Source organism: Hippopotamus amphibius, chromosome 1, assembly GCF_030028045.1.
Source record: "Hippopotamus amphibius kiboko isolate mHipAmp2 chromosome 1, mHipAmp2.hap2, whole genome shotgun sequence".
NCBI classification, from domain to species: Eukaryota; Metazoa; Chordata; class Mammalia; order Artiodactyla; family Hippopotamidae; genus Hippopotamus; species Hippopotamus amphibius.
This window is the reverse complement of record NC_080186.1, coordinates 152,997,163-153,011,500: the sequence shown is the minus strand read 5'-3', so window position 1 is coordinate 153,011,500 and position 14,338 is coordinate 152,997,163. Positions and strand designations below refer to the sequence as shown.

At 50.6% G+C, this 14,338-nt stretch overlaps 1 protein-coding gene and 1 long non-coding RNA gene across 3 annotated transcripts; one reads left to right on the top strand and one right to left on the bottom strand.

Moving 5' to 3' along the window:
- The first annotated feature begins 1,398 nt into the window (after positions 1-1,398).
- PCYOX1L (prenylcysteine oxidase 1 like) lies at positions 1,399-13,157 on the top strand. Of its 2 annotated transcripts, none has more exons than XM_057731485.1 (6): positions 1,399-1,902; positions 5,427-5,633; positions 7,204-7,378; positions 9,161-9,372; positions 11,607-11,747; positions 12,205-13,157. In XM_057731485.1, the coding sequence occupies exons 1-6, from the start codon at positions 1,578-1,580 to the stop codon at positions 12,861-12,863; spliced, it is 1,719 nt and encodes a 572-aa protein (XP_057587468.1). In that variant the 5' UTR covers positions 1,399-1,577; the 3' UTR covers positions 12,864-13,157. The 2 variants fall into 2 exon arrangements, with proteins under 2 accessions (XP_057587468.1, XP_057587478.1); XM_057731495.1 differs by having other exon boundaries at positions 1,820-1,902; positions 5,480-5,633.
- On the bottom strand, positions 1,805-10,246 carry LOC130851367 (uncharacterized). Its single transcript, XR_009053179.1, has 6 exons — positions 9,874-10,246; positions 7,545-7,656; positions 6,700-6,933; positions 3,916-4,035; positions 2,178-2,342; positions 1,805-1,941 (listed from the first exon to the last, which is right to left on the bottom strand). It is a non-coding gene; the product is annotated as an uncharacterized LOC130851367 (long non-coding RNA).
- Positions 13,158-14,338: the final 1,181 nt, after the last annotated feature.

Genomic DNA, 14,338 nt, shown 5'->3' with positions numbered 1-14,338 from the left:
CAATAGAATATAGGGAAGTGACACTGCTGGTTTCTGACCCAAACCTTCCTGTCACTGGTTGCTCCCTCTTGATACCCAGCCATCAAACCAAAGAGCAACCTCTAGTAGCCTGTGGAGTGGAACTGAGGGCCATGGCTGAGCTTTCAGATGACAGCCAGCACCATCTTGCCAGCCATTTCAGTGAGCCACTTTGAAAGTGGACTCTCCAGCCCCAGTGGAGCAGCCCCACATGACATCACATAGAACAGAGATGAGCTGATCTCACTGAGCCCTGCCCAAAGTGCAGATTTACAGACAAAATAAATGATTGTTACTTTTAGCCACTAAGTTTTGGAGTGATTTGTTATGCAGTAATAAATAACTGATGGAGTCACCGAACCTCACTCCCAGTCTCACTACTAGTTTTGCATCTCTGCCACCAGAATTATGCTTCCTTGCTTTTCCTCTTAAAACAGCTTTTTTGAACTTGTCCTACAACTTTGATACACATCATCACTGTGTTGTAGGATTGGAAGAATTTCCTAACAGAATAAAACAAACCTCTAGAACCTAGAGTTACTGAGTACCCTAAAATTAAAAGCAGAGTCAGCATTGAGTTTGAAAGTTAGTATGATTTTACCCTATTAAGAAAAATACTGCAAGAATCGTATTGTTAGCACATAAGAGAACGGCACAAAGTAATCAGTGAATGCTTATTTTAAAAGATAATTAAGGGAATATCTTGAGTCTGGAAATGAACTTAAAAAAGGTTTTGCATTCTGACACAAATATTACCAATTTTTTTCTTTTTAATATGAGAAATGCATGTTTATTCATCTACCACTTTACTAGTAATCCAGTTTGGCCCTGTTAAGACTCACAAAGCTGGTTGGAATCTCAGTTCTATGCCCTTTTACTATTCTCCTAGTCCCTTCCATCTCTTCTCTTAGCCATCATCTGACTGAATAAACATGAAGTTTCCTTATTCAGGATAACCTGAAACTCATCCCCAATTTTATTTTCTGCAAGAGGAAATCTTTCCTTCATAGTGTGGTAAACTAGCCACAATGAGCTGCTCTTGTTTACTTAGAGGGTGAAAATGGGAGCTTATCCCTTCCTTCCTACCTTTCCTCCCCTCCCTCCCCTCTGAAAGAAGAGTGGATGAAACTCTTATCTTTTGCTTTTTAAGTAGAAGGCAGAGACGTAAACCGTATGTCAAAACTGCAAATACACGTAGTAACTAACGGCAGTCTTGAAAGCATCTGGCCTTGTTTCAGCATATGCTGAAACAAGTAGCGTCTAGCCATCCTGACTGCATGATTGGTCAGCAATTTGAAGCACTTGCAGACACTGCCAAGTGATTTCACATCCTTTATCTCACGTGATTGTCACAACCACCTAGAAAGATAGAGCAGGGAAACAACGAGACACAGAGAAGGCACGTTACAGAGCTACTAACGCTTAGAGGTTGGATTTGAACCGAGATCGTCAAAGCTTCAGTTCTTTTTCTGCCATCAATCTCCCCGGAGCTGGGCCCTGGTCCTGATGCTGAGCACCCGAAGAGCTCACACCTGCGCCGGAGCAGGACGAGCCAGCCAATGAGAAAACCGCATCCAGGAGGCGGGACGGGGAAGCTGCCAATGACAGAGCCTGCCCCCAGAGAGATGCGGCTAATGAGGACCTCGTGCCGGAGAGGGACGGCTGCTTATCCAATGAGAGGCTGCGATCAGCGACGCTGGAAGGCGGAACAGCCAGTGGGGCGCCGGGGCGGGGCGGGGAGCCCAGCGCCAACCCGCAAGTGCCTGAGTCCCGGCGTTCTGACCCCGTCGCTGCCCGCCATGGCCCGCGCTGCCCGGCTCGTCGCCGCGCTGGCCGCGCTCCTCGCCGCCGCCGCTACAGGCGATGCCCGTCCCAGCAAAATCGGTGCGGGAAGGACTGGGTTGGGTGTTGATCTGGGGAGGGCTGAGAGGGAAAAGGGTTGTCATCCAGGAGCAGCTGGATGGGGGAAGGGGGAGGCAGCTGGACGAGGGAGGGGTCCTCGGGAGAGTAGCTGGGTGGAGAAGGGCCGAGGCACTGCGACTGGGCGAGGAAGGGGACCGCAGTAGGCAAGGTGCTGATGGGGAGGGAGGCGTGAGCATGTGTACAGGGCTACCTGGGGCGGAAAAGAGGCTTGGGGCTGGACTGGTCACCGATCTTACCAGAAGGTCCAGGGGCACTGAGCATCTGCCGTGGGCCTGGCTCTTTGCCAGTTGCCCCCAGGACAGACTCTGGCCTGTCTGGATGATGTCATTTACACAGGTTTATTGAGGATCGTCTGTGTAGCAGGCACAGTGCTCCATAGTTCCTGTCTGGAGGAGGAGAGACTGCACAATACAAGGAAGTTAGTGCTAAGGCTGAGAAAGCCCTGTGAATACAGAAGAGGGGCCCTTCACCCTGGTCTTTGAGGGCTCTGGGAGGGCTTCGTAGAAGTAACATCTAAGCCAAAACCTCATGGAGAGTAGGAGACAGTTCTAGGGGAGACAGAACCCGTGGTAAGTCCTCTGGGGATAGATTTGCTGAATGACAAAGTGGGGAATTTTTAACAGCAGTCTTCTTACTTATTTGCTTTTTTTTTCCAACATTTTATTTTGAAAATTTTCAAACATAGACCAAAGGTGAAAGAATTGTACAGTGATCACCTGTCTACCCAGCACCTAGATTCTGCTGTTAAGAAACTGTTACTATATTTGCTTTATCACATACCTATCACATGTCCATTAATCCGTCTTACATTTTAATGCATTTCAAAATAAATTGTAGACATTGGGACATTTTGCTAAATACTTCATCATGTATATAATTGACTAGCATCATATTTGTTTACACTTTTTTCCTCTTAACATTTGTCATTTTAACACATGAATCAAAGATTTTCAAGTCCCTCTTATTTAAAATTCCCATAGGTAGAGATGCTGGGCTTTTGGTGTGGGGGAGAAGGAGTCCCTAATCCACTAGGCTGCCCTCTGTGCACTCTAGCTGGCAAGGAGGGATGCCCCATGGGAGCACCACAGACTTAATAGGGCCAGTGCAGTGCTAAGGTTCGGATTACCAAACCACAGCTCAAACCATAAAGGGTTAAGACTGCCAGAAATCAGTTTGGAACTGAACATTTAGGGTTTTCAGAGCAAAGAGAATCCTGAGAGCTGCAGTGGCCAGAGAAGGCCTAATGGAGGAGGTGGATTTGGAGCCAGGCTTTGAAGGTTGGGGAAGAATTACGCAGGCAATGTCTTGAGGTGCAGGGCCTCCCCCATCTCTTAGGAAAGGGCAGCAGAGCAGGACCTTTCCCACTGACCACTGAAGAAGGGCCAGGGCCTCCTCACAGCTCTACCACTTCTGGCAACACAGAACTTGTTGCCTGCCTCATTCCAGCCGGCCCTACCCACCTCACCCCAGGCATCATCAAGGCAGGACATCTGGCAGTGCCAAGCTGCCCTGTAGCTTTCCTGATTTTCCTCAACCCTCTTGACAAGAGGCTCTGTCTGTGCTTGGTGGTTTGGACTCTACCCACAATGGGAATGAGGAAACTCCCTGTTAAGATGGTGTAACCCTCAGGCTGCTGCGTAATCAAATCTAAACACCTCGGTATGGCATTGGACGCTTTAAACTCCCCCCGTGCCCTGCTCATGCTGCCCTCTCTGCAGAGAATATGTTTCTGCTCACTGGCAGAGCCCATTGTCCTCCAGTGCCCTGATCAACACTGCTTCCCTGTGAAGCCTGGGGCCCACTCCCTCGGGCAGAATTCATTGCTTTCTCAGGATTCTTTAGAATCCTGCTGTTGCACTTGGTCACACTTTGTCATTGCTAATTGTGCATGAGTCTGTCTGCCCATTCCCTGCCTATGCTCAGGGGGACAAGAGCCCTCCCTGTCTGATTCATCCTATGTCCAGCACATCTTACCATAGGCCAGAGAGTGGGTGTCAGTTTGTGGGTGTTGAGTGAGCTGGTTCTCAATGAGGTGAGGTCTTCTGCTTCCCTATAGTCTTTGGGCAGCTTCCAGGCCTTATGATAGCAGTTTCTCTAGGAAGAAAAAAAAAAGGTAATTTGGGGCTTTGTCAAAAATGGAGGGGGTGGGGAGCACATTAGTTTAAAAAATTAAGGGCATTCTTGGAGGTGCCTTTGTAAACACTGAGAAGAAGGAAATTGTTCTTTCAGGATGCAACACATAGTGAGCTCTGCTGCCTGCTAGGACCTGGGGACATAGGGACCTGCCCTCAGACCTTAACAGATCATTTGAGTATAGTGTGCCGTGGACCAGGCCAGGGTGAAAAGAGTGTGCTGTGGGAATATGTAGGAGGGACACTTGTCTTAGGCAGGTCAGGCAAGCCAGCTAAAAATGACATATAAGGGCCACAGAGTTCAGCAAGGCAAAGGGTGACAGAGCATTTCTGGCAAAAAGAACAGTGAGGGCAAAGGCACAGGTGTGAGAGAGCAAAGTCCCATGCTCCACAGCAAAAGAAGTCAAGATAGACAAGAAGGTGGAGTGTTACAAGGGTGAGACGGAACGGAATAAGTAAATGGAGGACAGATCATAAAGAACCTTGTGTTTTTCCTCCTTGACAGAAGCTTGTGGCCTTAGGGTCCAGCATGGGTCTGTCACACCAGGTGTATCTCATTCTCTTTTTGAGTGAGTTACTAGACTGTCAGACGAGAGGAAAGTTGTGTCTTAGATACATGGTAGGCAAAAATTGTGGGTAGCGTGGCCATCTAGTTCGGTAGTTTCACAGCTGCTTTACTGTCCTCTCTGTGCTATGTAATGATTACTATCTGTTTGGTCAGTGGGTCCTAGCAGCACCTCAGAGTCCTGTCCAATGAAACACTTTTCTCAGCAACTTGGATGAGATTATTGATGGTATTTGAACCAAGTTTGCAACAAACAGGAAGGCAGGACATGTAGCAAAGACAGTGGGTGAGACCCAAAAAGACAGCAACAAGCTGAAACTTCATAACAGGAGTCCAAACCGGAACAGATTGCCCTATATGGTGACGAGCTACCTGTCACAGGGTGAATTCCAGGCTTAGCAAACACAGATGTGGAAATGACTTAAGTGCCAGGTGGGAGATTACAATACACCAAGGGTTGGCTGACTTCTTCAGTAAAGGGCCAGAGAATAAATATTTTAGGCTGTGCTTACAGTCTCTGTTCCAACTATACTCAACTCTGCCTGGCATTAAAGAGCTGTAGGCGGTAAGCTAAAGAAAGGGTGTGGTTGCATTCCAGTAAAACTTCAGCTTGCAAAAACAGGCATCTGCCTAGATTTGGTCCTCCGGCTGAAGTTTGCCAACACCTGGATTAAGGAGTGGATTCCAAATACTAATCTAACCTAACGTACCTATCAGTGACCAGGTTTTTACCAATTCACACCCATGCTCTGTGTCTCCCCATACCTGCCTCCCGGGCCTGCTGACAGCTGTGGTTGGAGCTGGAATCGGGGGCTCTGCTGTGGCCCATTTCCTCCAACAGCACTTCGGCCCCCGGGTGCAGATCGACGTGTTCGAGAAGGGGACCGTGGGCGGCCGCCTGGCCACCATCTCAGTCAACAAGCAGCACTATGAGAGCGGCGCCGCCTCCTTCCACTCCCTGAGCCTCCACATGCAGGGCTTCGTCAAGCAGCTGGGTGAGTGCGCCATCCTGGGGTTGGCGGCAGCCATCGGGCCCTTCCCAGATGACCCCTGATGGTCAAGGCTGGAAAGTCATGTAGCCCAATCTCCTCATTTTACAGATGGAGCAGCTGAGACCAGAGAGGGGAAGGAACTTGCCTGAGGTTACACAGTGAGTTAGTTGCAGAGCCGGGATTAGAACTCAGGTTTGATCCCCCCAGGCCAGTTTCTTTCCCTTTCAATTTGCTGCTTCTCAATAATCATAATCATAATGGCTTCCACATGCTATGTACCTTCCACATTGCCAAGTACCTGGCATCCTTCTAGGTGGTACATAGGCATTACCTCTGATCCTCCCTACCAGCCTGCAAGATGGGTGTTTAATCTCCTCCCAAGGAAGCTGAGGCTCAGAAAGTATATACACCTCAGCTAAGGCCCTGTAGCTAATAAGTGAGAGAGCTGAGATTCAACCCCAGCAGCATCCATCAAAACCACAAATACGTATGCTGTTGGACACAGAAATTCCACTTTTCAGAAGTGATCCTGTAGGTGTACCTGCAGATGTGCAGAGTGGCAGACACACAAGATTATTCATTACAGCATTATTTGTATTGGTTTGGCCAAAAAGTTCATTCGGGTGTTTCCATGTTACAGGAAAACCTGAACGAACTTTTTGGCCAGCCCAATAATAGCACAAAGCTGAAGATATCCTACCTGCCCACCCACTGGGATCTGAGATTAAATACAGTATTGTTTAAGTACACAGCAGAGTGTTCAGCAGCCAGAGTGAGGAAGTCCTGTACGCCCAGCTATAGAGCAGTCCCCAAGATGCATATGTCAGTAAGGTGCAGACTGGTGTATATAGTATGTGGGGGTGAGGGGAGGGATAGCTCAGAGATATGTACACATTTATAAGCATTTGCACAAAATATCTCTAGAGGGATGCTGAAGGAATATACTTACTGGTTGCCTCTGGGTAGGGGAATTTCATGGCTTAGGGACAGGAATAGGAGCGAAAGAAATAAAAACCCATGACTTAGGGCAGTTCCTATAATCTCTAAACCTCACTTTCCACATCTTTACCTGGGGGTGCTCACACCTGTTCTGCCTCTTCCGAGGCTGTGAGAGAATGAAGTGAGATACGAAGACCCAGTACTCTGTTAAGTTGTAGAGTGCAGGCAGTTGTCAGGAGCTGTGATTCCTTCCATGTGGCCTTGGTGCCCAGGGCTGCCATCTCAGAGCAAGCCCTGTGGCTGTCAGCCCCTGGATGGTCTAGGATGACGTCTGAATTTCCCTCCCTCGTGGCTGAGTGGGTCCCTGATGGAAAAAAAATGTAAAATGGTACATTAGTTTCATTTTCATTTCTGTGTTGACTAGTCAGTCCAGACATCTCCTCAGTGCATTGTGCACTGTCCTTAAACAAGCAGCACAGATGCACAAACCACAGTGTTCCTATTCCCTCTAATGGAACCCATCCGTGTGCACGCTTCAGGATGGCCCCTGAATGTAAGCTTCAGGCATTGCTAGGTCCCCCCAGGTGAGGGGTGCTCTGAAGGGGACCTGAGGGCCTCCTCCTTGCCTCCTCAGGGCTGCGGCATCGGCGTGAGGTGGGAGGCAGGAGCGCCATCTTCAATGGGGAGAACCTCGTGCTGGAGGAGACTGACTGGTACCTGCTGAACCTCTTCCGCCTGTGGTGGCACTATGGCATCAGCTTCCTGAGACTGCAGATGTGGGTGGAGGAGGTCATGGAGAAGTTCATGAGGTAGGGCTGGGCAGAGCCATGGGGAGGGCATTCCAGAGGGAGCGAGGAAAAGAGGGGTCGAAGGAACCAACTTGACTGTACATTGTCGAAAAGGAAAAGGTACTTGTTGGGTGTGAGAATTCCACCCAGGTTCCGAGCACACCCCCAGCATTAGGAAGGTCCTTACTTAGTGCAGCAGTAGTTGGTCTCTCATGCTGTTACACTGGCGTCCTCTTTCCCTCAGCTAAACGGGCAAATAAGAGCATGGGTTGCACACTTAGCCACCTTCAAGGGCCCACCTGGAATATGAATAAGAGAAGCAGTTGGGTGGAAGGGAAGGATAGGGTATGAGGGGCCCTGAAGAGCCAGGGTGCATCTGAAGGGGCGGCCAGCTCTCTGCTCGAGCCACTTGTGGCCACATGGGAATACCAGCCTCACATGGCTCGGTCTTCCAGTGTTTCAGAAGAAGCTGGAAATCCAGTTATGTGCGAAATCTCCCAGTTTTTCAACATGTGCAAACCATTCATCTTATAAGGCAAACGAAACACATCTGTAGGCCACAAGCAGCCTGTGGGCCACCACTTACAAACTCTTCTGTCCCCCAGTCCCATCTACAACAAACACCTTTCTTTACCACCTGTCTGCTCGTTGGATCTAGGCCCTCTCCCCATCGACTCCAAATAACGAGGATAAGTGGCCTGTTGTCACCCTATCCACTCTCATAATCCACTCACTCGCCAGGCTGGTACCCGACCCCACAGCTCTCCCCCACAGTCCTTCCTGAAGGTTCTCCCTGTTTCCTGGCCCAGATGCAGAGGCTTCAGCATCAGACACTCAGTCATGGCCTCCAGGCCTCCCTCCTGGTTTCTGGCACTTTTCCATTCTTCCCACTCCTGTAACTGTGCTTTTCATGGCGCTTCTTCCTTATATTCTCCAGGTGTCCCCAAAGTTATGTCTTCACTCCTCTTTCCTCTTTCTTATATTTTTCTCCCTTGTCAATTTTATCCAAACCCCAGTGCCATGTTCTCCCTTTTGTGGGAGACAGCTTCTACCTGTCAGCCCCAGTTTCCCCTAAGTTCCAGACCCACTAACTCATCCGTTTCTAACTGCTTTCTGGACACCTCCGTCTGGGTGTCCTGTCAATAACCAAACTCAACACGTTTACAGAGCAGCCCAAGCAGAGGCAACATTTCAAAGGCCAGTCATCCGAAAGTCCGTCGGCATATGGTTCCAGGCAAATGCCAGTCCCTGCGATTGGGGGAGTTGTAAGACAACAAGACATTATGGAGGGGGTGAGTGGGAGCCCTATTGGACCGAGCCAGAGGGGAGGACAGGCCGGGCTAGCAGAGAGGGTGACAACTTTGGCATAAGGCGGTTGCCATCAGGTCCCATGTGGTCTTAGAAGCCAGGGCAGAGCCAAAGCTGCTAGAGAGGGCATGTGTCCATGGGGCGGGCATGGCCCACTGCTTGGCAGTCCCAGCTGAGTGAGAAGAGGACTGTGACCTCAGGCAGGGAGTGGCTTGAGAGGCGACATGATTGTCATTCAGCAGAGCCACGATGTGAAGCCAGGTCTGGTGAGATTCAAAGTATTTGCCCTTCCCACTGGGCTGTCCCTCTAGGTGGGACAGGCCCACCACAGCCAGTGAATAGGCCAAAGGTACCATAACCAGCCTCCTCTCCCACCCGCTACATGGAGAGGAGGGGCGGGTCCCTGCTGGGCCCCCCCAGGTGCAGTGACCCTGCAGCAGGTGGTCTGCTGAAAGGCCTTTCTGCACAAGGGCTCTGGCTCCACATGTCTCTCAGGATCTATAAGTACCAGGCCCATGGTTATGCCTTCTCGGGTGTGGAGGAACTGCTCTACTCGCTGGGGGAATCCGCCTTCGTCAACATGACCCAGCGCTCCGTGGCCGAGTCCCTGCTCCAGGTGGGCGTCACACAGCGCTTTATCGATGACGTCGTCTCCGCCGTCCTGCGGGCCAGCTACGGCCAGTCAGCAGCGATGCCTGCCTTTGCCGGTGAGCCTCCAGCCCTTGGCCTACCCCTCTGCCCTTCCCCAGCCCTCCCTGTAATAACCTCACATTTACCCAGCTCAGTTCGGTTGCCTAAGCAACATTGTCCCAACCGCCTTTGATTCTGACATCCGTCCTCCGAACTGGCAGGAGATGGTATTCACCCCACATCACAGACGGTGGAAGGGAGGCTCAGATCTCAGGCCCAGTGTGTTTCTACCACTCCTGTTTGGATCGGTTTCAGGAGCTGCCCTGTTGAGGCCTCTGGGCCGCTGGGTATTCATCTATTTGACCACCGCATCTTCCCAGCTCATTACTGGGGTGGGTGGACACATACACCACCCAACGTCCTCCAGCACAGGCCACATATCTGACCAAGTCGTCAAGGCATGTCTTCCCCAAAGCATGACGACTATTCTGGGCCTTGAAAAATGCAGTAGGATTGTGCTGGGGTGGTGGAGGGGCGGGGAGGTGCATTCGGGGCTGAGGAACTGCACGGGCACTCACAGGCCTGCTTGGCTGGGTCCTTCTCCTCTGCCGCCGCCTAGCACGGAAGACCCAGGCTTGGTCCTTTGTCTTCTGCTCTCAACTACTCAGCCTCCCTTCATGAGCTCAGCCAGTCTCAGAGCTTTAAATTCCACCCACCTGACTCCCAAACATGACCTCCAGCCCAGACCTCTCTCCAGAACTGCAGACTCATGTGTCAGCTCCCACCTTGTGTCTGCCCTGGAAGGGCTAATGGGCGTCTCAGACTCAGCATGTCCAAACCTGAGCTTCTGATCTTTACCCCCGCGAGCCTGCCCCTCCCATCGCCGCCCCAGCTTGGCTGGTAATTAATTACTCCTTTCCGTTGCTCCAGCCAAAATCTTGAATCGTTTCTTTCTCTCATGTCCTTTATGTCATATGTCAGGAAATCCCATCTGCTTTATCTTCCATGTATACCCAGAATCTGACTGCTTCCTACCACTGCCTCCTCCTTGGTCTAAGCCACCAGTATCGCTCACCAGGATCATTGCACGTCTCCTACCAGGTCCCCCACCCACCCACTCCCTGGCCCCCCAAGTTCAACACATCAGCCAGATGATCCTTTTAAAACAAAAGACAGATCCTGACAGGCCTGTGTTTAAAACTGTAATGGCTCCTACTTTCCTTCAAGGAAAATCCAAAGTCCTTCCAGGGGTCTGTAGGGCCCTACATGGTCTAGGCCTCACCACCTCACCACTCACTCACCCCAGACCATGCATTCTGGCCTCCTTGCCGTGTCTCCAAAGTCCCAGGAGCACTCCTACCTTGGGGCTTTTGCGTGGCCATCCCTCTGCCTGGAACATTCTTCCCTGAGACACAGTCATGGTAAACTCTCGCTCCCCCATGTCTCTGTGAAGATGTCACCTTTTCTTTGAAGCTGCTCTACCCATCCTGCCCCCAGAAGCCCCAGTCCCCCTGCCCTGCCCCATATCATCTTCTAGCAGACTCCTTAATTTCTTATCTCCTCCCACTAGAATTCAGGCTCCCCAATGGGAATCTCTGTCTCCTTTGTTTTCTGATGTATCCTTACAACAGTGCCAACCATCATAGGCACTCAGCCCATTTTTGTTGAATAAATGAATGAAAAGGTTTATAATTAACAAGCACCTTCTGCGTGCCCAGGATACAATTCCTCTTGCTTTTGGCACTGCGAGCTCCTTCGCACCCTTCAGGTCTTACCTAGTGTCACCTCAGTGAGACTGCCCTGCTCGCTCTTCCTGTATCTTGTGTGTATCCTTCAAGATATAATTCACATACCACACAGTTTACCCATTTAAAGTGTAGGATTCAGCGGCTTTCAGTGTCTTCACAGAGTTGTGCCTCCATCACCACAATTAATTTTAGAACACTTTCACTGCCCCCAAAAGAAACTCCATACCTATAGCCATCAGTTCCCCAACATCCCACAGCCTTCCAGCCCTAGGCAACCATGAATCTGCTCTGTGTTTCTACGGATTTCATTCTGGGCAGCCTGTATGAATAGAATCATACAATCTGTGGTCTTTTATAGTGGCTCTTGTGCTGGGCATAATATTTTACTTTATAACACTGTGAATTTTGTTGTGTTTGTTTGTGTGTGTCATCTCTCCATGCCTGGGGTTGAGAGGAGTCTTTGCCTGGGAGAGAGGACCAGGTAGGACAGTGCTGGCCTCTCCAGCCCCACTGCCCGGTGGTTCTGAGAACCCACTGGCCACCCTCCCTTCCCCTTTGCCCAGGAGCCATGTCACTAGCCGGGGCCCAAGGCAGCCTGTGGTCTGTGGAGGGAGGCAACAAGCTGGTTTGTTCCGGTCTGCTGAAGCTCACCAAGGCCAATGTGATCCATGCCACGGTGACCACTGTGACCCTGCAACAGACAGGTGAGTAGACAGAGCAGGGGCCCGTGACCACTCCATTCCTGGAGAGGGAACACTTCCACCTCCTCTGTCTCTAAAGCCCTGGTCTATAGACCTGCCGGGGAGTGGGTCCCAGCACTGCCGAGTGACACCAGAGGGCACTGTTGTCCCGAAGCAAATGCCAGAGCCAGAAATCTAGCATTAATCTAGCCCCATTCATTTGACCACTGAGGACTTTGAGCCACAGCCTTGCCCACGTTGTCCCAGCTAGTCAGAGGCAGAGCCAGAGAAAGAGCTCGGGTTTCCTGACTCCAGTCCAGGGCTCACCCTGCAGCCACACCAGCACGGAAAGACCAGGACCCAGCAGCTGGAAAGCCCAGTTGCACCCAGGTCTTGTCCCCTCTGTGCTGGGCCCCAGATGGCAGATAAGTAGAAGCTGAGAAAGAAGTTGACTTTTGTGCTCTCTTCCCTCTCCTTCCAGAGGGGAAACCCTTGTACCACGTCAAGTACGAGAATGAGGTCGGCACGGGCTCTGACTACTACGACATAGTGGTCATCGCCACCCCTCTGCACCTGGACAACAGTAGCACCATCACCTTTGAGGGCTTCGACCCGCCCATCGACGTCGTCCAGGGCTCTTTCCAGCCCACTGTTGTCTCCTTGGTCCATGGCTACCTCAACTCCTCCTACTTTGGCTTCCCTGACCCTAAGCTTTTCCCCTTTGCCAGCATCCTCACCACAGATTTCCCCAGCTTCTTTTGCTCCCTCGACAACATCTGTCCCGTCAACGTTTCAGCCAACTTCCGGCGGAAGCAGCCTCAGGAGGCTGCCGTTTGGCGAGTCCAGTCCCCCCAGCCCCTCCTTCGGTCCCAGCTGAAGACCCTCTTTCGCTCCTATTATTCAGTCCAGACAGCCGAGTGGCAGGCCCACCCTGTCCACAGCCCCCACACCCCCCTCCCGCGGTTCATGCTACACGATCAGCTCTTCCACCTCAATGCCCTGGAGTGGGCAGCCAGCTCCGTGGAGGTGACGGCTGTGGCTGCCAAGAACGTGGCCCTGCTGGCTTTCAACCGCTGGTACCAGGACCTAGACAAGATTGACCAAAAGGATTTGATGCACAAGGTAAAGACTGAACTGTGAGGGATCCAGGGAGAGCTGGAAAGGTCCAGCCCCCGCTGAAGAAGGGTTCCCCCCACAGCGACCAATGTTGTACAAGCCACACTCACCCACAGAGCCCTTCTATGACCCCTCAAGTGTGGAGCTCGTTTCCCTCCAGTGTGGGTTCTGGTCACCCACTCTCTGCCTCTCCATCTTAAGGATTTTCACAGTGGTTGCCTCTTTTCAAGGGGGAGAGTAAGAGAGGGGGAAGGACATTCAAGCCAATGTATTCATTTATTTATTTTTTTTAAGAAGAAATAAAAACCCATCTTAAGCTGCTTCTGACTTGGTTTTCTAACTAGGAGACAGTGATAACTGTGGAAGGGAGTGGAAGGCAGAGGATTCTGAATCCAGTTTCTTTATTGTTTGCCCCTGCCTACTCCCAGCATGGACCTGAGGCAACACCTGCAATGAAACGTATGTAACCAGATGGTTGCAGATAGAGGGAAGATGAGAAAACATAAGACAGGATTAAAACCTGTTTACTGTAGGCTTGGTAGATGCAAGGCACCTAGTTAAGAACTTAGTAGACACCATCCAAGCCTCTAGACAACACTGCATATTGGAGGAGATGACTGTGGTAGGATAAAAGGAAGAAATGCGTACCCCAGTAGAGCTGGAAGTATAGCTCCAAGCTTCCTGGAAGCCAGAGGAAAAAGGGAAACATACCAGGCCAAAGGAAGAAGAAAGCTTTTCCTTGGTACCTGGAAGGAATGACCGTTCTGTCCATTAAGTGAGAGTTGAGGGTTTTAAACTAAAATTCATCTTAATAGATAAATTGTTCGGAAACTTTGCTGGTGGTCCAGTGGCTAAGACTCCACACTCCCAATGCAGGGGGCCCGGGTCCCTGGTCAGGGAACTAGATCCCACATGCCACAACTAAGACCCAATGCAGCCAAATAAATATTTAAAAAAAAAAAAAAGTTGAGGAGTAACACAGTGGATCTCTCTTATAAGAAGACAAGTTCCCAGCTGGTGGAGGGGAGTCCTGCCTCACCCCCAAACATTCACCCAGAAGAGGAAAGGGAGAAAAGAAGGTGTTGGGATGGAGTTCTTCGGAGGTTGGATGCCCAAGTCCCATCCAGACTTGCTAAATCTGGTTCTGCGGAGGGCCCAGATCCCCTGGAGGACACAACATGCCAAATGACATTGATATTGTGAATTCCTAACAGGAACAGCCCCGGAGGTCATCCAGCTAACTTCTCTCTTTTTGTAGCAGTGGAGATAAAAGTCCAAAGTGAGGAGAGAATTTGCCCAAAGTCCCTTGATGCATTCGTAGAACAGAGCTCAAACCTGGAGCTTCTCCTTAAAAATTAATTGAATTCAGTATGGGGCAAAATACCCTTCAAGGAGGCAGAGGCCCAAATTGCCTCTGAAGTTGTTTTTACTATGCAGAAGTGATGGTAGTGAGGGAGATGGTGCCTTTGAAGTGTGAGTAGCGTGCATTCATTGGTCAT